General features: G+C 41.0%; 1 protein-coding gene across 1 annotated transcript in view; it reads left to right on the top strand.

The window, feature by feature from the left end:
- Positions 1-27,087, top strand: part of FTO (FTO alpha-ketoglutarate dependent dioxygenase) — a gene marked incomplete at its 3' end in the record, with an annotated part of 419,239 nt that overhangs the window by 224,410 nt on the left and 167,742 nt on the right. The window contains exon 8 of the mRNA XM_080702521.1: positions 25,421-25,545. Within this exon, the coding sequence (XP_080558647.1) occupies positions 25,421-25,545 (125 nt within the window). The remainder of the gene's footprint in view (positions 1-25,420; positions 25,546-27,087) is intronic.

Below are 27,087 nucleotides of genomic sequence, written 5' to 3'. Positions count from 1 at the left end.
ACAGTGTTTTGAGAATGTTTCAGAGGGTACAGGTCAGATCGAAAAAAACTGGAGAAGACACCGTGGAAGAAGCAGCACCTTTCAATTTGTGCCTTGAAGGGTGAACTGAAAATTTAATAGGCAGAAATTCGATGGGACGGGGCCCATTTAATCAGTACAATTAGTAGGCGCAAAGGCATGACCCTGTAACACAGTCGAGCATTTTTGCAGAAAAGTACAGTGCATCAGGTACCTAGATAGGGTGGAGTAGAAGAGGGACAGGCAGGCATCTAATACTAGAGAACAAGCACAGGGCCGTCTAACAAAGAACCCTGAGTACCATGCTTAGAAATCTGGCCTTTGGCTTAGACATGGTGGTGGGAGTTGAATTCAAAGATTTTTGAATAGGAAAGTGGTATAGTCAGATCCATTCTGTAAAATTATTACTGGTAGTAGCATAGAGGTTAGACTAGAGGACAGAGGGTGGAGTAGGAAGACCTGTTGCAAATAAAAGTGATGTGAAATAATCAGGGCTCTAACAGAGAGAGCAGAAAGGAGGGATGAATTAAGAGTTTTGGTTTGCTTTTAAGCAGGTATATAGAACTTCACCATCAACCTGGATGAGAGAGAAGAGAAGCAGAGCCACAGGCAGTTGTATAAAAATTCTAGTTCAAATTATTAGCTGGATGCTGATTTCATTTACTAAACTAAACTAAGGAATAGATGAGGAGGAAGTTCCTGGGTATCTGGGTTTGAAGAGCCAGTAGAGACGAAAATACTGATCTGGAATTTGGTAGAGACATCAGAGCCAAGTAGAGACTTGAGAGTTTGATTCATGTCTGCAGTGGTCATTCTTTACATGCCTGTCAGGTGCCAGACATGCTCTTTCATATGTTACCTCATTCGTGGAAAGCACCGAACGCCTGGCAGTCATTTACACAGACACAGTTGCTGAAGTGTTTGGAGTGAGAGAGAAGACAGCTTCCAGAGAAAGGAGCAGCAAGTCTGAGAATGCAGTGGTATACAGGACGAGCGCCCGACAGCCATTGAGATGGCAGCTGTGGAGAGTGGAAGAAGACCTCAAGTAGGCGATAGGGCTGAGGGGAGGAGGTCGGCGGCATGCACAGTGTCAAACCCCCCAGAGAAGTCAGAATGGGCCTTACATTCAGCCTGGGAAGAGACTTGGTGGAATGGTAGGTGGGTCCAGGAGGGTAAGGTGGGGAGAGATGGCTGAGCCCGTTGACACATGGTTGTGATGTGAGCCAAAGGCAAGCTTCTCCGACTGGTTCTGGCTACCAGGGATGTTGGTAGGTCAAGCTGAGGTGTCTGAGAAGCAGCATGTTTTAGCAGACAGAATGTTCCAGCCAGCCTCATTCTGAATTCCTCCAGAAATCAGCCTGCAGACATTCAGTTGCCTAGTAGCTGACCAAATAAAGGCTGACCTAAAGCCTTAAACATTTTAATTTGCAAAGCCATTGTTGTATTAAATCACAAATGGGAGGCAATTTAGCAATGCATCTCCAAAACTGCACTGAGCTCTGGCTGTGGCTTTGCAATTTATGTTGCAAAGCAACGTTGAACTGGATGGCATAAAAACAGATTGTTGATTTTGTGATTAATTTGGTCTCTAAGGCCAAGGAAACTGTTAATGCTGTATATCAGTTATGAAGCTGTGGTAGTATTTGTGGAGCAAAATGAAAAATCAATATCATAACTACAGGATAGCTCTCTTAAAATCCAAGGTGCGTTTTGTTGCAAATTGCATGGAAGAAACTGACCCCCAAAGGGACAAACATACCTTCATTTTTTCACAAGTGAGTATCCAGGGTAGAAAAACAGAGGAAAAGGTTGAGTATTATTACAGTGTAGCTGGGGGGTCAGCTAGGGGAAGGATCAAATTATTGTAATTTAGAGTGAAACCTCACAGTTATGTGTGTCCTAAGGCAACCTCAAGGAGGGATCACTCAGAGGGGTGTGCAGTCAGAAGCCAGGACACCTGGGTCACGATGTAGCCTCTCTTAATCACATGCTGGTGTCAGACTCCTCCCTTCCCTGCCTTATGTGTTTATGGCTTTGTGTGTTAATACTTTAGGTGCATTCAGATTCATGGGGAGGGTGTCCCATCAGCATTGTTATGAATATGACACCCAAGACTTTGTTTTTGTCTTTTGTTCTTAGAAGTAGGACTATACTTTTCAAGCCTGTGCAATTAGAGACAGAGAGAGGGGATTTCTCTCTTGGCAATAACGAATGGTTGCTATCTGTCATGGCAAAAGAATCATCATCAACAGACTGCATTAAAGGCATAAGATGTTGCAGTTGGAACCTTTCCCTGAAGGGATATGGAGAACCAGGACATGGCTTGTTCTGGGTTCATTTTTTTTTTTTTTTTTTTTTTTGGTGGTACTGGGGTTCATGGAAACCCTTCTATCTCCGGGTTACACTCCCAGACCTATTTTATATTTTATCTGGAAACAGGGTCTCTTAAGCCAGCAAGGCTTGCTTCGAACCAGTGCGATCCTTCTGTCTCCACCTACCAAGTGCAGGAATTACAAGCATGTGCCACCACGCCCGGCTCTGGGTTCATTTTTGAAGTTGGCAGTTGTGTCTGAGGAGCAAGTGTCTGCATACTGCTATTTTCTCAAGAGTGCTGGGAACTGATTTGATCCATGATCCAGTTGAAATTCTCTACTAACTTCTTTGCCTCGTACATCCTTAAAGGCCAGGCCTCATCTCAGACTCACAAGAGGGTGCAGTTTTGAGAAGTGTTGGTGGAACACTACAAGCTTCTCCCAGCGCACGATGCCTCATTTGGCCCTTTCAACTGCTCCCATTTCATGTGGCATAATTCTTTCCGTGTTAGCGTTTGCAGTGGGTTGTTTCGGATGTATGGGTGCAGGTGGTGATTTGACTCTTTTTTCTCCCATCTCTTTTCTTTCTCTTTGCTTCATCTGAAGCAAAGAATTGTGCGGCCTTTTATAATATGGAGGTTAGCATGGCCATTTTTAGTCAATTTTTTGGCATCTCCCCTAGGAGCCTAATCTTTGCAAAAGAAACACCTTTGTCTTGTCAGAATGACAGTGATTATTCCACACTTTGGATCATCTCCAGCAGCTTTGTTCCCTGAAAAATGAACTTGATTTGATGAATACAAGTTTAGTGTATTTGATGAGTCAGAGGGCAGGAAAATGTCCTTGTCTCTGATGAGGCTTTTACAGTCAGACACATTGAACATCAGGGATAAAATAAAACCTTAATCTCCGAAGGAGAAACCCTGGAGCACGAAACTGTTCCCCCTAGAAATGCTGTAAATCTTGCAAACCGTGTAGGTTTTCTGTTTGGGGCAACATCAAAGCTCAGTGACTTCAGAGATTAAAGTGTGTTTGACAAGCAAAACTTTCCCCCTGCCCTGCTCCTTACGAGATTTGGCTTGTCCCTTGCCTGTGTTTCACCTCAGTAGCTTCCTTTCTTCCTGAGAAGTAGGAAATACTAGCTCCCGGGGTATGGAGTGGGCTGCCATGGTTGGCTCACAGAAGCCAGTGGTAGGCCCTGATAGCACCCCCACCGGCCTGCTGGCACCGTGCTGCCCCCTGGGGGACAACGCCGTCACTTCCCTGAGACCCTCTTGTTTGTGGAAGAGTTTCAGAGCCTTTCGCTGACTCCAGGAAAATCAAATGACAGGAAGACAGTGGCTTCCCTCAGCTTGGACAAAGGACTTCGTCTTTTACCTTAGAATTTCTGTTTCTTTTAAAACCCATCTTCTGTGATATCTCAGCAGAAATGCTTGTTTTTTTATTATTAAAGGTTTGTTTGTTTTGGGGGGGCTGTTTCCATTTGGGCTGTCACTTTGCTTTCTCTTTTGCAAATTGGAAATAAGTGACAGTATTTTTGTCCAAATAAAAGTACTTTCTGATAGTTTTTATGCAATGGGTATTTTTCTGCACTAATAAATGTTTTGGAAAGTAAGGTAATTTTTTGTTTTTCAAGGAAAAAATGGATTTTTAAAGGAATCGTGATCTCTAAAGTCAAACATTTTTGCCTCCTGCCAAGTTTCTCTAAGATTTGCCCTTTGGCTGCTTCTCGTGGAAGCCGTCAGATAGTGAGAGGAGGACAGATCGGAAGGCACATGGCTTTAAGGGTAAACCCTACAGCGTAAAATCTCATTACTGGAAAGTGCTTTGTGTTTAAGGCTAGGTATTCCCAGTGGAAGGATGGCAACGGGGAATGGTTAAGGGGCTCACTAAAATATCTTAAATTGTCTCTGCTAACCATGTAGCATCCTTAGAGGTCAGGCAGCACTGAAACTTGAACAGCTGTACAACAAGCATCTGAGATTGTTTTTAATTGTGTCCCCTTTCTCTAACAGCAGTAATTCTTGTTTATATTGTCAAGAACCTTTCCACCCAGCACAAGCACACCATACTCGAAGGTCAAATGCTTAACCCTTCTGCATGGTTACAATGAAAATGGACCCTTTTGTTTTCATTAATGTACACCCCAGCCGGGCGTACAGGGAGAATGGGGGCCCCAGCCTTCACCAGGCTGAAGTAACTTATTGTAAAAGAGCCACAAAGAGAGCATATTTTTGGTCCCATACAACAGTTGTTTAGCCTTTTGCCTTGTGCACCCAACCACAAAACAGTCTGCTCATTTATCAATGGGCAGAATTTTTGGGTACCATTTTGTTCCTTTGACCTGTGTTACTTTTTACTGACCCGACCAAATTGCTTAAAAATTTTCCCATTCTGCTGTCAGTGTTTAAAGCTGCTTAATGTCTCTGAAGTGATCCCTGGCCTTTCTTTTTAACACTTTACATTCCTGTTTACCACAGCACCTGTTACTGTAGTGAACCATGAAATCACAAATGTTATGCAGCCCTTATTGACCCATAATACTTTATTAAATATAAATAGAGTATGCTCCCCTCTCTGGAGTGGTGCACAAAGGTAGACAGGCATGTGCACATATGTCCACAGACACATGTATTGATTTGTGGGGGCCAATCAGGAAAGCAGGTTGGAGTATTTGTTTGTTTGTCAGGCAAGACATATTTCCTTTTCTGCTTCTTAAGAGTTAAACCAAACTCAAGGGGCCAGTCCAGCAAACATTAAATATGAGCCTCAAACATGAAGGCTGCTTTGTTACTGAAACAAAAATACCGCAGCAGGTGGTAGACTCGAACACAGGAGGGTGGAGGAGGTTCAGTTGTTGCCCATTTTTCTAATCCTTTCAGAACAGCCATTGTCTAAAGCCCAAAGTTAAAGTGTTCCTTCTCAGTCTCACGGAGACAGTTTCGGCATGAAAGGCTGCCCCATCGTCAGTTTTTGACAATGGTTTAATCTTTGAGTGTGGAATGTATAACCACCATACAAAGCAGGAGAGGCAATTATCTCTCTGAGATGAGCCAATAATATCCGCTCATCAAAGCATAAAACTGTCTCCCATGTGCCTCTGTGTGGCAAGTTAGAGTTAGGAAGGATTTGTGCCAAGAGTGGTAGTATTTTACGGATTTCAGCCTGCGTTAAGCAGCACAGAAACACAGCTTTTGTTGTCCTTGGGGCTCTCAAAGCAACTTCAGTAGCCACTTTCGCTTTCTGGAGTTAAGGCTGAACCACACTCAATCCATATCTATTTCTGTCAAGGTGCTTCTTACAAGAGACATGACTTTTTAAAAGGGATTCATAAAATTTATTGAAGTTGGAATAATTGCCCCCTCTCCCCCAAATGGATGGAATGTGGTTTATAACTCTAGACTTTAGAGAACCCACAAGGGGATGCTTTAAAAGATGAGCCAGAGGGTCAATGCAGGCTGTGAGTCAAGTCCCTCTTGCTGCTTTTGATGAAGGGCACCAGGTACCTCGCTCATGTGCCCAGGCCCCCGTGTTCTCATTGAGCCATCCATAATTGTTTCTTTTATTGGACATCACAGTGGGAGTGATTGAAGAAAATGAGTGCTGGCTGATGGTAGTTTATAAATTCATGAGAAGTCTGGAGTTGACAGTCTTCTTTCTAAAAACTTCAGACAGCCGAGCGTGGTGGCACACACTTGTAATTCCAGCATTCGGGAGGCTGAGACAGGAGGACTGTGGTTCGTGAACACCCTCAGCTACTACTTAGTGAGGCCTTGTGCAACTCAGTGAAACCCTGGCTCAAAATAATGTATAAAGCCGGGCGTGGTGGCGCACGCTTGTAATCCCTGTGCTTGGGAGGTGGAGACAGGAGGATCACGCAGGTTCGAAGCCAGCCTCACTGGCTTAAGAGACCCTATTTCCAAATAAAAATATAAAATAGATCTGGGAGTGTAGCCTGGAGGTAGAAGGCAGAAGGGTTCCATCCTCAGTACCACCAAAAAAAAAAAAAAAAAAAAAGTATAAAAATAATAGGGCTGGGGGTGTAGCTCAGAGGTAGAAGGCCCCTGGGTTTCATCCCTGGTACTGCAAAATTAATAAATAAATAAAAATAAAAACTTAAGACAAATTTTAATAAGTTGACCAGAGCTCCTTAACTCATGTTTTTATACCAACTGCTCATGTGAACAGTGGATCTTTTGTCTTATGTTTCTGCTGCTTAAGCCACATAAGAGTCCAATGATGGCCACTGTAAGAGGCGTCAAATATCTGAGCAGAGTGTCATCAGCTGACCATGAGGACTTTGAAACCTTCTAGGTAATGCTAGGATCAGAAGTGAGTGTTCCCATTTGACACTCATACTTTTTCATATTAATATTCAAAATGTGAGAAAAGCTGGAAAAATCCCCAAATTGTTTTACCAGTTTCAGCCTTAACTTGGGACATTACTACTGAAAATCCACAGTAGTTCTATATAGAAAGATAGTTTGGTAGATCTGAAACTCAACAATCTTTTGTTTTTGTCTTTCTCTATTTTGTTTTATTTTTTGTGGTACTGGGGATTGAACCCAGGGACAGTCTACCTCAAGGCTATACCACCAGTCTTTCTTTCTTTCTTTCTTTCTTTCTTTCTTTCTTTCTTTCTTTCTTTCTTTCATTTATTTTGGAGTACTGGGGATGGAACTGGCATTCTACCTCCAAGCCCCCAGCCCTGTTTTTTATTCTTTTATTTTGAAACAGAGTCTTACTGAATTGCAAAAGGCCTCACTGAGTAGCTGAGGCTGTCTGTGAACTCAGATCCTTCTGTCTTAGCCTCCCAAATGCTGGGATTACAAGTATGCACCACCATGCCCGGCCCTATTTTATTTTTTATTTGGAAACAGGGTCTTGTTAGACTGCTGAGAGCTTTATTAAGTTGCTAAGGCTAACTTCAAACCTTCAATCCTCTGTCTCAGCCTCCCAAGTACTGGGATTACAAACGTGCGCCACCATGCCCAGCTTGTCTTTCTCTATTTTAAAAAAAATGGCACTGCTGGGCATAGGTGGCACACACCTGTAATTCTAATACTTGGGAGGCTGAGTTAGAAGGATTATAGGTCTATGGCTAGCCTCAGCCGCTTAGTGAGGCCCTCTGCAACTTAGTGAGACTGTTTCAAAATAAAATAAGACAAAAAAGGGCTGGGGGTGTAGCTCAAAGGTAGAATGCCTCTGGGTTCAGTTCCCAGTAAAACAACACACACACACACACACACACACACACACACACATACACACACACACACACGATACTGTTCACTTGACCTCAGGATCTGTCTGCATGTCCAAGTGAAAGTTAGGGTGGGAGCCACTGCTTTCACCAGCACAGACTCAACTCCTTACTAGTTTTGATAGTCAATGAGTTATTTAATTTAGTTTAGCCTGAATTCCCTTACCTATAAAAATGTGGTTTGTAATACTTGCTTTACCTAACTCACATAGTATTTATAAGGATCAAATGAGATAATGTCCATGAAAGCACTTTGCAAAATGTAAGTCAGTTTATACATGTTAGCTTTAGGCATGGGAGTCTGATGCCCAAGTCAGATTTGGCTATATTCCTCACTAATAATTTTAACAATAAAATTTAGCAACTACTTAACTTTTCTGATCTCAGTTTATTCACCTACACAAAGAAAGTAATAATACCTTTATCTCATAAAATGTGTGTGTGTGTGTGTGTGTGTGTGTGTGTGTGTGTGTGTGTGTGTGTGTGTGTGTTACTGGTGATTGAACTCAGAGACATTCTACCTCTGAGCTGCACCACCAGCCCTTTCTCTTTTTTTTTTTTTTAAATTTGAAATAGATCTCACTAAATTGCTAAGGGTCTTGCTAAATTGCCTGGTCTGTCTTCAAACCTGCAATCCTCCTGTCTTGGCCTCCCAAGTACTGGTGTTACAGCATGCGCCGCTAGGCCTGGTTTTATAGTTATTATTAGTGTCTGATACAGGGCATGTAAGCAGCACCTGGTGTGTGGAAAGTACTCAGTGTTAGCTGCTATATCATTATGATTGTCATTATTCAGAGAGCATTCAGGTTCATAGAGATCCACTTCTCTGGTGAAGATGTGCTGTAACACTGAACAAGGAAAGAGCAGGGAATAAAGGAAGGTTTGGGTATAAGTACCACCAGGTGTCGTGTTGCATATCTGTAATCCCAGTACTTGGGAGGCTGACATGATGATTGCAGGTTCTAGATAAGCCTCAGGAATTTAGGAAGACCCTCAGCAACCTAATAAGACCCTGTTTCAAAATACAAAATAAAAAGGGCTAAGAGTGTAGCTCAGAGGTAGAATGCGCCTGGGTCCAATCTCCAGTACCCTTCTAAAACATGATAACTGATTTTAGTAGCTCTAATGTGTCTGTAAGACAGCCCTCTAGATTTATCCTAAATCTCAATAGTGAAATTCCGGGGGGGGGGGGTAGCTAATACATAATACATATTGGCTGGTTACCATGTGTCCGGTAACTAAGGGCTTTATGTGTGAAAAATGAATCCTGTCAACCCTCTGAAGTAGGTGCCATAAATATCTTCATTTCCCAGGTAAGGAAACTGAGGTCCAGGGAGGATAAGTAACTGGCCCTTGGCCAACTAAGGTTCTTGACTTCCAGAGCCTTTGTTCCTCCTCCCTATGCCGAAGGCCCCAAAGGTAAAGGGACCTCCTGACTCACCAACCATCATTTTTTTCTTCCTGGCAGCCAGGAGTTGAGAAATGCACCCTTCAGCTTTGCTTACACTTGAATTCTGTACTTCCCAGGCTCCAGCTCAGATGTGGTGCCATTGGGAGGTGCAGAATGTTGTACATGCATGCATCAACTTCCCAACTCTGATTTCAAGGAATACATTCTCCTATGCTCCAGTCTGTTATTTGCAGAATCTCCCACAAGTACTTCTGACACACACATTAAAACCAGACTCTTTCCTTAGGACTCTGGGGAGTCATCTGCTCTCTCAGTGCCTCAGTTTTCTCATCTTTAAAATTGAGATGTGTCTCACATGTTGCTCTCTGGATTAAATGAGATAATGTGGATGAAAATTGCTTGTTGGCTTGGCAGATAGTAAGCTCTAAATAAATGTGGCTGTTGCTCATATTACTGCTTATGAAAGACCAGTTCTCTGGGCCTGGGGGCAATGGTAGGGTCTTTGCTGGGCCTTCCCTTGGTTCTTTGAGCTTTTAAAATTTCCACTAGGCTTTTGGTTTGGATGTCACTGAAAGAAGGAGTGAGTAGAGGAGGGGATATATACAAAGGAGTGAATTGTAACAAAGAGCCTTTTCTGCTTCAGTTCTTGTGTAGAAAACATATGTTCAGTGATGCAGGCAGCAGTTGGGTTAAAGACACACTGTAGGGCTGCAGACAAAAGGCCTGCGCTCTTCCTGCATTCACAGTGTCTCCAAACATATTCACTTGTCTCACTTGTTACGGACTGAGCTGTCAGCTGGATCCTCTTGCAAGTGTGATTTCTTTTTCCCATTCCCTTTCAAAGGCCTCCCCCTTCCTCTCCCCCCATGTTTTACACTTCATATAATCCAGTGTGCAAAACAGACCACTTCAGTCTTTGTGCTACTGATGTTTGGGGAAGGAGGGAGGCGATCTGATGGAGATCTTGGGTCACTTTTCACTTGTCCAAAGATTGGAAGGTGCTAAGCCATTTTTAGGCCAAACATCAGCAGTGGCTCAATTATTTAGTGCTTGGTATAGTCAACCATTGCTTCACCTTCAATTAACAGGCAATGAGCAGATTAGTGCAGTGGGATTATTAGACCAGGTGGTTGGAGATCAGGGCCATGTGTGTGTTGTGTTTGAGTTGGACGAGCTCTTGCTTTTATATAGAGAGGGAATAGTTCTTGATGAAAAGATGAAGATAAGGCAAGGCATGCCTGAAGTAACCTAAGAGACGCCAAGTGTCTTTCCAGTATTCATTATGTGAAATATGTAGGTGTGCCCAGCTTAATTCTAGTTCCACGTAGTATTGCTTTGTGCACAGCTATACATTAAGCCATTTTTCTTTCTTTATTGTAGATTTTGTATCTCTGGAAGACTTATTTCCATGTATGAGATTCTAAAATATTTTACTTTTTATTATGTATACATATAACTTAAAAGTATTAAATATAATACTTTACTGTGTGATCTGTTAGAGCTACTACTACAGTAACTGAGCTAGAGATTTTCAGAGTTCGCCTGGTACTGTTTCTGCCACTGACTTGTATCACTCTTGGGCATTCTGAGTGGGTGAATTCTGTGCAGTGGGAACTCTATTATCTCTATATTTTATAGAGCATACTATAATCAAATAAAAAGTTTTTATAAATAATATCAAGAGAATATTTTCTTGGTTTTGCAGTGGTCTTGGGTTGTGTCTTCATCACCATATTATTGACTCAGTTTCAGTGTCATTATCTCTCTTTTTTTTTCTAAAAGCCTTGCACTTGCTCTTCTTTTTATGATATTGCTTATTAGTCATTGGCTCATTCTGGAAAGCACCAGAATGTTCCAAAGGAGAGGCAACAGGGAGGCAGAGAAATTCCCATTGGCTTGAAGCTCTAAGTGGGTTGTTAGCTCATTTCAGCAGTGCAGGCAATTACAGTTCTGCTAATAAATAGGCAGTCGAATGGAATTTCCCATATATGGTGTCTTCTGGCGTGAGGATAATTGTAACACCTAAAATCCACAGATAAAAGATACCATGTAAATATTTTCTCTTGGAAAGTGCCAACAAAGTCATCTTTACCAATTAGTGTCAGAACTAACAAAGGAAACTACTGAGGGTATCACCATTTTTAACATTGTCACTCGAAAAAGCTTGAGAGAAAACACATGGCGGCATATACGTATGCTCCTCAGGCTGAAAGTAGGAGTCTGCAGAGATGTTAGGAGTGGATAAAGTGGATTGGCTGCAAGCTGGAGTAGAATGGCAGCATGGTGCACCTTCCTCCCTTTCCTGGAGCAGGGCGTCACCCAGCCAACTGCAGAACAGCCGTCAGATACACTGCCATTCCTTCCCACACTGGGCGGATTTGTATACAGAGCTATGGGGAAAGAGGTGAGGATCACAGAGTGTGTTTTTGAGGCTTTCTCCCATTGTGGAAGGTTTCCCCCCCCCTCTTGTTTTTAAAAGAAGTTAATTCTTTCAAAGCTATAATGCTATAATGATTCCTGGGCCATCTTGGTAAGAATAATTATGCGTGTCTTTCACCTCTCTGTGAATCAACTTTATTATATAGACTACATGTAATAGTGACGAAGAGTAAGCTCTCCTAAAACAAACAGAGAACAGAGGAAAGCAGGGGGGGGGGGAAGAACAATGATTTTGTAAACTCCATAAAGGTAAAAAAAAAAAAATACACTCTTAGTAAGTATGCAGAGACTAGAAATCAGGTCCCATTTCCTATCATAAGAAGCCTGTTGTTTCAGCCACAGTAGTTAATGTACTGTATGTGAAAGATTTAAGACTAGTTGGAAAGCTTTGCTTCTGTTTTATTAGGCTGCTATTGAAAAGCCAACAGCATAACTTCGACTAGGTGCTCTGAGATTTCTTAATGGGCTGTCAGGGGCAAGACACCAGGGCTGTGCTATACTAGCTCTTTCCTGTACATTAAAACAACAGGGGCCAAGCGATCACATACAGAAGTATGAATTACTTGATGCTTTCTCTGTTCCATATGGCCAGCCATGTCTTTGGCAATTAATCATGTACAAAATCAGTCGAGTGCTCTCTGAAGCATTGAAGTCAACATTTAGCTGTACCTGCGCCAGTGGGGGCAGTGAGGTCGCAAGCATAAAATAGCAAGATGAGGAGCTGCTGGCGCCAAGGCCCAAACAGCTGGCTTCTATAAACAACACTGTTTTTCTCTTCTTCACCTTTTTTTTCCTTTCTCTTTCTTTTTTCTCATTTTCTCTCCCTACCTTCCTTCCTTGACAAACATATGTGCTGTTTTTCACCATCTGAAACACCAAAGTTGCTAACTGGAGCTCTGAGGTCTTGCTTTCATACACTGCCCTGGTATAAACCTATGAAGGCAGGCCATCTTTCCTTCCAGCAGCCTGAACCTCCCAGCATTTGTCCACAGGACTTCCCCCAAGGCTTCTGGAGATGCCTGACAGATTGCTGTGGCTCCGTGGCTTTTAGTGAGAAATGAGTGATTTCTCCACTGGTAGGAATAGAAAAATGGCTGATACCATGAGTCTGTGCTTTGTGAAGGGATGGGAAAATTAAGTTATCATTTAAATTAAGAGCTATGGCCGGGTGTGGTGGCGCACACTTGTAATCCCCACGCTTGGGAGGCTGAAACAGGAGGATCACACAGGTTTGAAGCCAGCCTCAGCTACTTAGTGAGGCTTTCAGCAACTTAGTGAGACCCTGTTTCAAAATAATATATAAAAAAGGTCTGGGAGTATAGCCCCGAGGTAGAAAGCCTCTGGGTTCCACCCCCACTACCACCAATAAATAAATACATAAATAAATAAATAGCTATTTTTTTCAATACTGAGGATGGAACCCAGGGGCATTCTACCTCTGAGCTATAACCCCAGCCCTATTTTTTATTCTTTATTTTGAAACAGGGTCTCACTGAGTTGTGGAGGGCCTCACTAAGTAGCTGAGGTTGTCTGTGAACCACTATCCTCCTGTCTCAGCCTCCCAAATGCTGGAATTACAAGTATGTGCCACCACGCCTGGATAGCTATGGGTTTTAACGTGTGTGTGTGTGTGTGTATGTGTGTGTGTGTGTGTGTGTGTGTGTGTGTGTGTGTGTGTTGGGGAGGTACAACATTCCTGGGTTCAGTCCTCAGCACCAAAATAAAAAATAAAAATGGGTCTTACTAAGTTGCTGAAGGCCTCATTATGTTGCTAAGACTTACCTGGAAACTGTGATCCTCCCATATCAGCTTCCTGAGATTAAAAGTGTGCACCTTCTGGGATTACAAGAGTGTGCTACTGTGCCTGGCTGTATTTTAAGAATTAAAAATAAATCAGTATCTACCTCTTTTCTTTTGACATTTCCTTTTAATTTTTAGTATATATAATAACAATTTCTAGCATTTATCGAGCGTTTTGTATGTGCTGAACATTGTGCTACGGACTTTACAAAAGTTGCTATTATTAATATCCCTTTACAGATGCACAAACTGATCAAAGAAACATTTTCACAGAATTCTCTCCCTGTCAGCATTCTTAACTACTTTCAGTTAAAACTCTTAGCTTTCCAGTACATGATGGAAAAACGCTAGAACATGCCTTACTGGTACATTTTGGAGGACCCATTGGAAGAACTCTGTGGAGACATTCATTCAAATAAAGTGAGTCTTTGAGATGAACTGAACCAAGTGTATCTTTAGGTGGGAATAAAAGGCTGCTTTGTTGGCAGCCTCTTGGAGACTAATGCTTCTGAGCCCCCTTTCAAGACAGTCAGCTTATCTCCTGCTCTCCTTGTTGAGTGGATTCTGAAGGGCGGGGGAGGGGCGGAGGCAGCAGCCTCAAGTAAGTAGCCCGGTAGAAGGCATCCAGTTGTGGCTTGCTGTTATCTCCTGGCCGAGGTCATCCAGGATGTGTTTTCTCAAATTCAGGAAACAGGGGGAAGAAAGTTTTAACATTGTGTAAACATTGGCACCCCCAAACCCTCCTGTTCCTGGAGAGGGAGATAAGGTAGGCAGAAGGGCTGGGAGGAATGTTTATTTGTTCTGCTGAGCTGTGGGTCCAAGCAAGCTGGAACTCTTTGGTGGTGCCCAGTCCAGTTTAGAAAACGTGAAGGCATCACTCAGCATTGAGCTGCAGAGGCCTCACAAAGGGGCTGGCCTGAGCTGCCAATCTGTGAATGAAGGGAGACCTGAGATCGACCTTTCTTTGATGGGACTAAGACTATCTCTGTGGGTTCTGTGCCTTTCTTCTTTTAGAAAAAAAAAAAAAAAGGAAAGAAAGAAAGAAAAGGGGAAAAAGTGTTTCTGGACTTTTGAAGAGAGGAGTCCTGGTTGGGTTTTTGACAGCCTGTGGCAATATTGATGTGAGGAAATAGCTTTCCCAGCTGATAACATCTTAAACCAAGTTTCTTCACAAGTTGAACCTTAGCCCTCATTATCACTCAGAGCATGGCTTTGTAATTTGTGTGTGCAGAGGGGAAATGCAGCCCTACCATGAGACAGCTATGTGTAGGAAGAGTGTAAGGGAGTAGCCTTCCCTCTACGATGGCAGTGTTACCTCCTGGCCTGGTAGTGTTGATGGGAGATGGGAAAGGTATGCAGTGCTGGCATCCTGGTGTTGATATGCCTTTTGAAATTGCTTTGGTTTTGTGCATAAAGTTTTGAACCAGGAGAAACTAAAGACACTGGGGAATTCTCAGGGGTCCTTAGTATGCCGCGTGTTGCTAGAGTCCAAAGTAGTTTTCTCTACTGAAATGAAGAAAGTAAGACTTCTTCCTTTGGCTTATTTATTTATTTATTAATTATTCTGTTGCTTACGAGTAGTTTTTTGCAGTTTCTTTCTTGGAATTGTCTTCAGGAATACCAAACCAAAGCTTGTTTCTCATATTGTGTTGACCCTGAATACTGTCTGGCTTGATAATTTGCCTTTTTCACCAAACATGCCCTGTCATGTCATTTGGCTCCCATTTATTCAAAAGCATTGATCAGGAGTCTACTCTCATGACATGTGGTCACCTTGGAAATAGGTTTGGATCTTCTGATCTACATAGGAGGAGGAAACAGCTAGATGAATACATCAAAGCAGCGGACTGTGGTGTAGCTTATGAGGTGCTCAAAGGTAGTGCGTAAGAAGGGGTAATCTCTGTAATTTGGTTCATAGCACACTTTACAAAGGAGATCCTGTTTGAGATATTTTTTGGAGAATGGGTAGTCAGTGACAAATTATACAATAAGAGTATGAATAAATGTATAGCATAGAACAAGTATTAGTCTCATCTGGACTACAAGATGGCAAAAGATAAAATTTGAGAAGTAGACAGGACTTGTATCTAATTTTTGTTTTCTTTTTGCCAAGCTAAGGAATTTCAGCTTTATTTTTTTTAAAAATCATTCTTTTATATCCCCTAAATGTCAATAACTAAAGAATATACAAATAGAAGTACCGTGGTTTAGATGGGGTTTTGGAGGTCACAGTTCCTTGTCTCCTTGTTAATCCTGAGATACTTCTTGGAAGCACCAAAGTTTCATAAAACAGTTTAAAAACTATGGCTGTGGCCGGGCATGGTGGTGCACGCTTGTAATCCCCTAATCCCCGCGCTTGGGAGGCGGAAACAGGAGGATCGCGCAGGTTTGAAGCCAGCCGCGCTGGCATAAGAGACCCTGTTTCAAAAATATAAAATATGTCTGGGAGTGTAGCCCAGAGGTAGAAGGGCTTCCAGGAACCCCAGTACCACCAAAAAAAAAAAAAAAAAAAAAAAAAAAAAAAAAAAAACTATGGCTGTGGGTAATGCTGAATTATTAGAAAGAAACGTATTCAGGCTTGTACTTCTAAAAGGTCACACATGCAGCAGGAATATTCATGAAATGGGTGAGACTGACACAGAGAAACCAGTTAGGAGAGTGTTGCATGCTTCAGATGAGAGATAGGCCTAAGCTAAGCCTGTGGCAGTGAGGAAGGGGTACATATGAGTCACGTGGAAGAGAGCCGAATGGCAGGATTTAGTACTTGTGTGGTTCCTGGGATTCTGGTTTGGATTACTACATTAATAATGGTGCCAGTCACCACTCTGGGAAGTCTGGCATAGGATTGGGTGGGTCCAGATGAAAGAGATTGGAGAGCAATGATCATTAGTTCAAATGTGGGCAGCTTAAGGTCAAGATGTCCTGTTAGAAGTTGCAAGTTTGAGAAGAGACAGTTGGCTCTGTGGGGCAAGAACTCAGTGGAGAGTGTACTTGAAGTTACAAGTGTGGATGTCATTAGTCTGCAGGGGCCCTTAAAAGTCACTGGAGGGTAAATTACCCAAAGAGAGAGCAAGCAGAAGAGAGGAGAGGAGAAGGAAGGTTCTAACCTTGGATAACAGTGGAGGGCCCCCACCAAGGAGACTAAGAAGGACAGGCCAGGTGTTGGGCCTAGGAGTGAGGGATGTCCACTGATAGAGGTCAAGTAACATGATTAATGGGTCAAGACTACAACCCACCCCCAAAGAATATATTTTCTCCCTCTAGGAATATGCAGAACAATGTGCCTTTGGCTCCGGATACAGGTGGAAACTTTATTGTTGTTATTATTTAATGGTTGCCTGATGTCTTATCTTTTTCACTTAAAGTAATAGACACTTCCAGGAATTATTTTGTTAAACTAACACAACCTTGCACAAGGTAGGTTAGATGAGTTTAAGATGAAACTAAACAATAATAATCAGAGTTCATCTCCCCATATGTACCCTGCAACTGATCCTCACAAGACCCTGTCAGATCCATTTGCAGTCGTGGGAAGGACCCATGTCTAGGCGTTGACAACTGGGATTTGATCATTGGGTATTCTAAAGAATATGCCTGATCTTTTCGCACCTGACCAGAATTTCTATAGATATTCATTGAGAAAGAATTATTAAAGACATGAAATTTAGCTTCCAGCACACATTTTCTAAACCTCTGGCATTATTTCCCTGTATTTTGAGAGGAATGAAGGAGCGTGTGTTTTGGTAATAGGAGACTGACTGAAAACTGGTATTTGTTTGAAGCTAGTACTGTGTTACTACTAATGGGAAAATGGCCTGTTACCATTTTCTTGGGGAAAGTCAACCTGATATTACTGTTAATTGCTTTGTAAAAAAAATACTCTTTTGGCACTTTGAAATTTTCTTTTGTGATTAATTTTTACCCTAAACGTTATAGAATGCTGTGTTTAAGCATCTAAAATGCTAGATCTAAATTAACTTTTCCTTTTCTAACAAATATTAAAAATAATTTTTGTAATACAATTTATTTTTATCATACTGGTATATTTTTTCTATTTTTACTACTTGTTCACTCGATGTATTTTCTTGTAAATTTGTTTTCTGTATTCTTTCTTGTCTTGAAACTGTGATAGAAATATTTTAGCTTAAAATTTATAAAATTTACATATAATAAAACTGATCTTTGGCTATGGGGCTGGCGTTTTTCTTCTTGATTTTGATTTCTACTCTGAATCCCTGCAGCGTGTGCTGAGCTCGGCCACTGGGAGCTTTAGATGCTCTCTGCGCAGAGAAATCCCGCCTAGCTGTTCCGCAGTGACTCACCTTGGCTTGCTGTAGCCGTCCCGTGAATTCGCCGGTGCCGCCGGCAGTATGGCGCTGCTGCCGCTTCTGCCGCGTCCTCGGGCGCGAGGCCGGTTATCTCCTCTGTGGCTCTGTTCTCAGTCCGCTTTCTCTCTGGAGCCTGGTGATTTTTTGTTTCACTGGTGATGGTGTTTTCTGGCTATGAAAGGCGCTGATTTTGTGGTAATGGAGATTTGTTGTTAGTGGGGCTCTTAAGCCCCGCTTTTCTCGGTCGCCATCTTCCCGGAAGTTAACCACCTGCGGCGGCAGCAGCGAATTCAGCGAGGCCAGTACAGCTATATCTGCGTACTCAAGAACAGTGAGTCAAATTGAGGGCCACAGAGGAGAAATCCCAGTACTGTACTCCCTGGGACTTGACCCAGTAGGGGAGGGGTGGTGGCAGAGATATCACACCATAGGAGAACGTGCAACCTGGCACCCCCCACAGTCTAAAGCAGCCTCTGTCGACTCTCTGGGTCGGAGACTCTGTGATAAAACCCAGTAAAGGAGTAGTGGGGTCTGAGATACTACTGACTCGAGATCCAGAACACCTTAAGGGAAGTCATAGTGACCCAAGGGAAGAACCCAGAGAAGGCACAAACATCCGAAATCATGGGAAAGAGGAATAATACTGGAGCAATGAATGCCCACAACCCCACAACATCAGAACCCGATAAAACAGAAATTCAGAGATTTCTAGAAGATCAAATCAGGAAAATAACTGTAGAAATAATAGAGGTGCTTCGAAAAGAACTCAGAGAGAGCCAAAAAGAGATAAAGGATGCAATTAATGAAGTAAAGGCCTCAATTCAAAGCACAAACAACCGATTAGAACACATGGAGAACAGAATCTCGCTCTTAGAAGATGAGCAATCCAAAAATGAATGCATAGTTTCTAATCTAGAAAAAAATATCCAGCAGCAGGAATCTGACATTGAAGAAATATGGGCCCATTTTAAGAGAGCTAACCTAAGAATAATTGGAATAGAGGAGGGAAAAGAAAGTGATACCAAAGAGATCAACAATCTCTTCAAGGAAGTAATAGCAGAAAATTTTCCAAACGTAGAGCAAGAGGTTGATACACAGATCCAGGAAACTTATAGAACTCCCTTTAGACAGGATCGGAGAAGAGGATCCCCACGCCACATAATTGTCAAAATGACCAATGTGGAAGCCAAGCAGAGAATCTTAAAGGCAACAAAAGCAAAGGGCCAAGTGACATTCAGAGGCAAACCAATTAGAATCACTCCAGACTTCCCAAACCAAGTTATGAGAGCCAGAAGGGCTTGGAGTAACATATTCCCAATTCTGAAAGAAAACAACTTGCAGCCAAAAATTTCCTACCCAGCAAAACTTTCTATCAAATTAGATGGAAAAATAAGAAGCTTCCATGACAAACAGAAACTGAAGGAATTTATGTCTTCAAAACCAGCACTAGAGAAAATACTCAAAGAGATTAACTACAAAGAAGAAATAGGTAACACACTCCAGAACTAGAGAAACAAGATTTTCCATCCAACAGACAACTAAGATTGGTTATCTGTGGAGATTCATTATTTATGTTAGTCTTTTACCTATCTCTAAAGGGTATTGTTTGCCTTTATTGTTGTTAATTTTTAGGATTTCTAGTTGGAATATTAATATACCTTCAGATATAGCAATTGGAAATATTTTATCACATTCTATTAGTAACTGTTAACTCTGTTTACATTGTCTTTGGATATACAATATTTTTTTTTATTTTTTAGGGAGTTTGTATACTCCTCTGTTGCCTGTGCCATTGAAATCATAACCAAGAAATCACTGCCAATTTCAATGTTGTGAGGTTTAATGACCCAGATTTTCTCCTAAAAGTTTATAGTCTTAAGATTTATATTTAGGTCTATTATCTATTTTGAGTTATTATTTGTATATGGGATTAGGTAAGGGTCCAATTTTATTCTTTTCCATGTAATTATTATTTTTTAACAATATTTAGTTAAAAGATTATTATTTCCACCACCAAATGTTCGTGGAAACCTTGTCAAAAATAACTTGACAATATAGGGAAGAATTTAGCTCTAGGCTTTTATTTAACTCCAATGGTTTTTATATCTGCCTTTAGAATAGTACTACACTGTTTCAATTATTGTAGCTTTATATGGTTTGAAATCAGAAAATATATATCTTCTAGCTTTGTACTTTTTCAAGATCGTTTTGGGTACCTAGAGTCCATATTCCATATTAGGATAGATTTTTTTCTGAAAAATAAATATATAAATATATGATAGTTTCACCTAAAAAATAGAAAAAAATATTCTCTGGTAAGAAAGAAAGCAAAAAGAAATATTGAAATGTTATCTTTAAGTCATCAAAACTTGGTATCAGACAAATGAAACTGCTATGTGAGATTATCATTTTTAATTTTAGATAAATTGCCATAATACTAGATGTCAACTACTAAGCCAAGCATGGGAGGGAGGGATAGGGAGAGAATGGGGTGGGGATTGGGTGGGGGCTGACTGGGAAAAGTGTGCATGTAAGTCTACAAAAGTATGTATCCTACTATGATGTATGAATACAGTGCACGAATAAAAAAAAAAGAAAAAAAAACTGATCTTTTTTAGGTGTCTAGTTGTATGAGTAACTACTACCACAATTAGGATATAGAATAATTCCATCATCTCCCCAAATTCCCTCATTCTGTTCCTTACCCAAACTAAGCCCCAGGAACCACTGTGTTTTCCATTTCTATAGTATTACTTTTCTCAGAATGTCAAATAAATGCAGCCATACAATGTATAATCTGTTGACACTGTTCGCTCAGCATAATGCCTATAATGCCTTTCAAATTCATTCAAGTGGTTGCACGAATCAACTGCTCATCCCTTTTTCTTGTCGAGTTTGCATGGATGTACCATGGTGTGTTCATCCATTGATACTGAACAACATTAATTTCTTTAAATACATCCCTAGAAATTAATTTCTTTAGATACATCCCTAGAAATGGAATTGCTGAGTTATGTATTAAGTATATGTTTATATGTTTAACTTTTTTTTTTTTTTTTTTTTGGTGGTACTAGGAGTGGAACCCAGGGACTTTCTACCTCTGGGCTATAGTCCCAGATCTATTTTATACTTTATTTGGAAACAGGGTTTCGCTAAGTAGCTGAGAGCCTCACTAAGTAGCTAAGGCTGGCTTTGAACCTGTACGATCTTCCTGTCTCAGCCTACTAAGGGCAGGGATTACAGGCATGCGCCACCACGTCCGGCATATGTTTAACTTTATAAGAAACTATCAATCTGTTTATCAGAATGGCAGTAATTTGCATTCTTTTTTTTTCGGTACTGGGGATGGAACCCACTGGCATTCTACCTCTGAGCTTCATTCCCAGCCCTATTATTTATTTATTTATTTTATTTTTTGAAATAGGGTCTCACTGAGTTGCGAAGGGCGTCGTTAAGTAGCTGAGGCTGTCCACAAACCATGAACCTCCGATCTCCGCCTCCTGAATGCTGGGATTACAAGCATGCACCACCACACCTGGCCTAGTATTTTGCATTCTTGCCAGCAATGTATAAACTTCTAAAATTGAATGCTACTTTGAATGTTCTTGGATCTAAAAGTAGACATCTTTTAGATTAGAGAGTTGGCAGATTGTGTTCCACTGTGCTTGTGGATGTTGAAGAGATGCCCCATGACAAAAGGAGGCCAGTAGGTTCTCAATACCAACCTCAAAGAGAACTCCTCCAGTTTTGCTTGCTGTGTGTATTAGAGTTTCATATAATACTACATTTGGAGAGAAATTGATTTACTTACAAAGTGTTTAAAACCCATTGCAGTAGGGCATGGATTTTAAACATGGGTGTGGGATATGGACCAGGGGCCTATCCCAGGGTGATGCTGGTAGGCTCTTGGGCATTCTGCTGCCGTGAGGACCAGACTGAGAGAAAGATCCCTCTTCGGTTTTTTTTTCCAGTGCATGTGATTATGTTAAGGAAGTCTTCATCTAAATCTATCTTTCATGTTCTCCAACACTCATTAATATTTTCTACAAAAAGCATCCTATAGAATGCTTCATTCTGAGAGCCACTAGCAAGCAATAATATCTTTCTAGAATGAGAAAACATATATCTTTGATTTTTACAATTATTTTCTCATTTATGAGAAGCACTACTGATATTTCCATTTTTATTTGAAAGTATATTTTTATATTTCTTAAAAATAGGTCAAGTTTAGCTAGATGTGGTGGCACACACTTATAATCCTAGTACTTGGGAGGCTGAGACAGAAGGATCACAGGTTTGCAGCCAGTCTCAGCAACTTAGTGAGGCCCTCCAACTTAGTGAGACTCTGTTTCAAAATAAAAAATAAAATAGGGCTGGGGGTGTATGTGGCTTAGAGGTAGAATGCTCCTGGGTTTAGTTCTCAGTAGCAAATAAATAAGTAAGTAAGTAAATAAATAAGGCCAACTTAAAGAAAAATATTAAAAACTATTTAGAAAATACTTATTAAAAATTAATGGGTAGCTGGGCTTTGTGGCGCATGCTTGTAATCCTAGCATTTGGGAGGCTGAGACAGGAGGATCGTGGTTCGAGGACAGCCTTGCTACTTAGCAACTCAGTGAGACCCTATTTCAAAAAAAAAATAAAGAATAAAAAGTAGGGCTGGGGGTGTAGCTTAGAGGTAGAATCCCCCTGGGTTCCATCCTCAGTACTGCCAAAAAAGAAAAAAAAAAAAATTAACAGGTAGGCAATAGGAATATAGTGGTGGTGAACTAAACAGACAAAATCTTTTCCACTTGTGAAACTTGACTTTCTTAAATCCTCCTTTCTCTCTCTAGTGGAGGCTATTCAAGGTCTGAAAAATAACAACTCTGGATAAAATTTAAATAATGTGAAAGGCAGGAAGGAGTAGTTAAACAACTTTTTTTTTTTATTTGATACTAAGGATTGAACCCATGAGCAAGTACCTCCAAGCTACATACCCTGCTTTTTTTTATTTTGTATTTGATAGAGTGTCGCTAAGCTGCTACTGTTGGCCTCAAACCCGCAATCCTTCTGTCTGAGCCTCACGAGTGCTGAGATTACATGTGTGTGCCTCATGCCCAGTTAAATGATTTTTTTTTTTTGTGTGTGTGTGTGTGTGTGTGTGTGTGTGTGTGTGTGTGTAAATTGTATTTCTTTTTTTTTTTTTTTTTGGTGGTACTGGGGTTCCTGGAAGCCCAGTACCTCTGGGCTACACTCCCAGACCTATTTTTATACTTTTTTATTTGGAAACAGGGTCTCTTAAGCCAGCGCGGCTGGCTTCGAACCTGCGCGATCCTCCAATCTCCGCCTCCCAAGCGCGGGGATTACAAGTGTGCGCCACCACGCCCGGCTGAGAAAATTGTATTTCTGTCACGTTTTGGGAGCCATGGATATGTACATTTTCTTCTATTTTAACATTTTTACATCCTAGTAAAATAATATGTACCCATGGACGTAATGATATACTACATGACTGTTGGAGGCTCCTTTGAACTTTAAAATCTACCCCAAACAAGTAGAGGTGGTGGTGTGGTTAAAATACTCATTGATAAGTTCTTGGAAGGCCAAGACAGGAGGATCTCAGATGGAGGCCAGCACATGGCAACTTCGCCAGACCCTGTTTCCGAATTAAAATATAAAAAGGGCTGGGGTGAAACACAGAAGTAAAGTGCCAGTGAGTTCACGGGGCTCAACCCCCAGTACCAGTGTGAAGGATCTGATGCCCAAACCTCTCTCAATTGGTGGCTGCCTGAGTTCTGTTTAGCCCATTGGTATTTCTTGTTTGACCTACAGGGTGAGTTTACAATATTTACAAAATCAGGAGTTTTCACATTAACACTAACCCATCCCCAAATAGATTTCTTATTTATTTTGGAAATTCATGAATCTAGCACTGCTGAGCCAGCTTTTCTGAAGGGCGGGGTTGGGTGCAGCTGAATCATGGCTGCAGGTGTAGACAGAGCATGTGTTCTCCTTGGCTAGCCTCTGCTTAACTCATTCATGGTATCTGCCTGGCCCTCGTGCATATTTGAATTTGCAACCCCTAGATCCTGGCTTGCATGTGCTGGAATTGCTCAGAGAAGCTGAGTATTCCTCTCTGTGCTGAATGGATGACAGTATTGTTGCCGTGGAAGCTGACTGGGTATCCGGCTGGGTACATCTGCTCAGCGTAGCAGATGTAACACTGGACTAAGAGGCAGACATCAAGACCCTCTCCCCGGCCAGTGCTGCTGCCGTTATCTTGAACCCTTCACAGTGGAGACACTCTTTTTTGCCTTATCTGTGTCAGTTAGAGCTTCTGATGCTAATACACATGCACGCTCACACGTACACACACGTTTCTGGTGAATTTGAACAAAACGAGACTTATTAAGGGATATTGGATAAATAACTGAAACTTTCAAAAGAAGAGAGAATGATTTGGACTCAGAAAGTTCAGGAAACCAGGGTTACTTTAAGGACTATAGGTGGTAGCGGCTAAGGAAATTGATAAGTTGCCTCCAAATTGTCCTCGTTTCTTTGTTATTTGTCTCAAGGGTCTAAAGTTCTGGAAGAAAGAATTAAGGTGGGATGAGCTACATTCGGGTTTTGTTGTTGTTGATTATATATATATATATATATATATATATATATATATAGTGTGTGTGTGTGTGTGTGTGTGTGTGTGTGTGTGTGTGTGTGGTACTGGGGATTGAACCCAGGGACATTCTACCTCTGAGCTAAACATGCAGCCCTGTTTTTGTTTGTTTGTTTTTAAATTTTGAAGTAAGGTCTCACTAGGTTGATGAGAGTCTCACTACTTACTGAGACTGTACTTGAATCTAGTCCTCCTGTCTGGGTGGCACCACCACTCCCATTTCTGGCCTTTATTCCTGATAGGGGAGGGAAGGGCACGTTGGTTTAAGTCTCTCTTAACACTAAAAACAAAAAGAGAAAATACTTTCCAAAAGGGACTTAGATGCTGTTGTCAGGGACATTGGGAATGTATGTCGGCAACAGAAACAACAAAAATCCTTCTCCAGGTGATCATGAGGATAGTAAATACACGCTCTAACATGCTACATAGGAGTGAAGAAGTATTTCACTTCCCAGTAAGAACCAATTGCGCTGAAGTAAGCCAATGTATTGGCATCGGTTGGCTAAGGACCAAAACACAGAAAGTGACAACTTTATTCCTTTAGCCATTGCCTTGGTTATAAAATCTCCAAACCATACTAACTTCAATTAAAATTGGCATTTATAAAACCTAAAGGTGTTTGTTGAGAAATAATGCTCTTTCTAATTTTTGTGCTCCTGTTTTATTCTTTGCAAGATTTTGATTTGCAATAAGCAAAATGAAAAAAAAAAAACAACAAATCTCTAGCATGGGAAGGAATTGGAAGGAATGATTCAAATAAGAGGCAGTGCAGAAAGCCTTAGCTGGGTGGCAGGAAACAGCGAAGTTGGAGACTGTTCTTTTTTTTAAAAAGGCAAAACAAACAACTCAGAGTAAAGTGTACGTGAAAATCATTTCTAATAATAGCTCGTGGTAGGCAATTCCCAGGGAAAAAAAAATCATTGGTGTGCTGAGAAAATTAGAGTGAGAAAGCACAGTGTCTTGATGTGTTACTTAAGGCAATGGGGCTTTAGCGTTTACCTTATGTGCCATGTACATTGATTAAGTACAAAATATATGCTGGCCATTTTTGACCATCATTTACTGTATCGATTTGTTAGCAGGGGAACGGTAATAAAAAAGCCATTGATTTACTGTCCTTATTTGCTTATGGGCTTTTTTATTATTAATTTTTCACTTTTTCTTTCTCTTTTTTCGGATCATTTCTTCTAGACAAATGCTGTGCTTCGTGAAGTTAAGAAAGAGGGCCTCCCGGTGGAACAAAAGAATGAAATCCTGACGGCCATCCTTGCCTCCCTCTCCACTCGCCAGAACCTGCGGAGGGAATGGCATGCCAGGTTAGTTCTATTGTGAAGTGGGATTTGTTGTCCCTGACAAACAGGAGCTATATTTGGCGAAGCCCTCCCTTCCTGCTGGTCTCCTTCCTCTCATTTGAGGAGCCATGAAAAATAAGCAAGTTTAAGATGTTTTCTGCTGAAGTTAGTTTTCCTGCCCCTGCTAACCTACATTAATTGTAATGATCCACGATGTCGTCGTCTGTGTGTGTATACGATTTCTCCTGAGTAACACTTAGCATGCATGTTTGCAGTTTGCATCTTGAGCATAATGTAATGTAAGTGCCTGATGCAGAAAGGCCTGCTCTAGGCAGCAGCCCAGAGGCTGGCATCGCTGCCTAGCTGGGGCAGATGTCTGGGCCGCCACACGGTGCTCCTCTGTCACTCTCTGCATGGCAGACTGTTCAAAAGTCATCTGTTTATCAACCCCATTTTTAGAATTGACCAGATTGGAATTACTTTTGCTTCAACCTATTTTTTTTTTTCTACATGGAATTACCTGTGGTTAGAAAGCTGATACTGGTGGAAAATTTCTACAAATCACCAGTTTTATAGAATTGGTGCTTGCCTTCTAAACATTGTATTATCCCACTCCATTTTTTAAACTAAATTGATATATAAAAGATTGAAACTAGTGCCTCTAAATGTTAAAGTTATCCTTTATATCTATAATTTGTGAAAGTTATTTAATTATTCTTTTCTCTAAGTAGGAGAGAGAAGAATCAGGAAGATTATGCTATATTTTGTCTAAGAGTCTGATGCATAAAAATTCTTTGTGCCTGGGAGTCAGAAACATTTATTGATAGCCATAATATTCTCCAAGTGACTTTGTACAACAGTATTTACAATAATTGATAGCTTTACTAGCGATAATTATCATAAAAATGGATTTGTCTGAGCAAGGCTGAAGAAATGAGCATTTTCAAAAAAGAAGGCATATGAACTATTGATTCTGACTTAATATCAGAAAGCTGCTTTCTAAAAAATGTGTATTATCTCTTAAATATAGACTCACATTTAAATAATTTAAAAATTAGCAATGATATCCTCTCTTTACCTTAGTGTGCTCATAGTAAGAGATGATTTCAACTACAGTAACGACTGAATGATTTTGAGTTTAACTTTCAATAATTAATTTTTAAATTTTCTCTGTATTACAACTTATTGTATTCTTTCACATATTAAATAATGGCACATAAGCATGGCAGCATGCAAGAGGTTTCTTTTGCTTTATTTGATGTTTTTATCTTCCCCATGGTGAGTTTTCTCATTAAATGGGAAAGGGAAGCAAAATTTTCCCTGTAATTTCCCTCTCACACCCCTTCCCTCCAAAGCAGAGAGAGAGAGAGAGAGAGAGAGAGAGAGAGAGAGAGAGAGAGAGAGAGAGGAGAGGGAGCGTGCACAATGTGGAGAAGAAGGGCTGTCTTTTGTTGAGTCACTTGGTTTGTTAACAATAATTTCCTCCAACACCAAATCATCAGACAACATGGCCACAATGGCCTGTTTAAAAGGAGTCTGGTTTCCGCCCTTCTGGCCCTTACTGCT

Source organism: Muscardinus avellanarius (genome assembly GCF_963383645.1).
Source record: "Muscardinus avellanarius genome assembly, chromosome: 10".
Classification (NCBI taxonomy): Eukaryota; Metazoa; Chordata; class Mammalia; order Rodentia; family Gliridae; genus Muscardinus; species Muscardinus avellanarius.
This window is presented reverse-complemented; position numbering and strand designations above follow the sequence as displayed.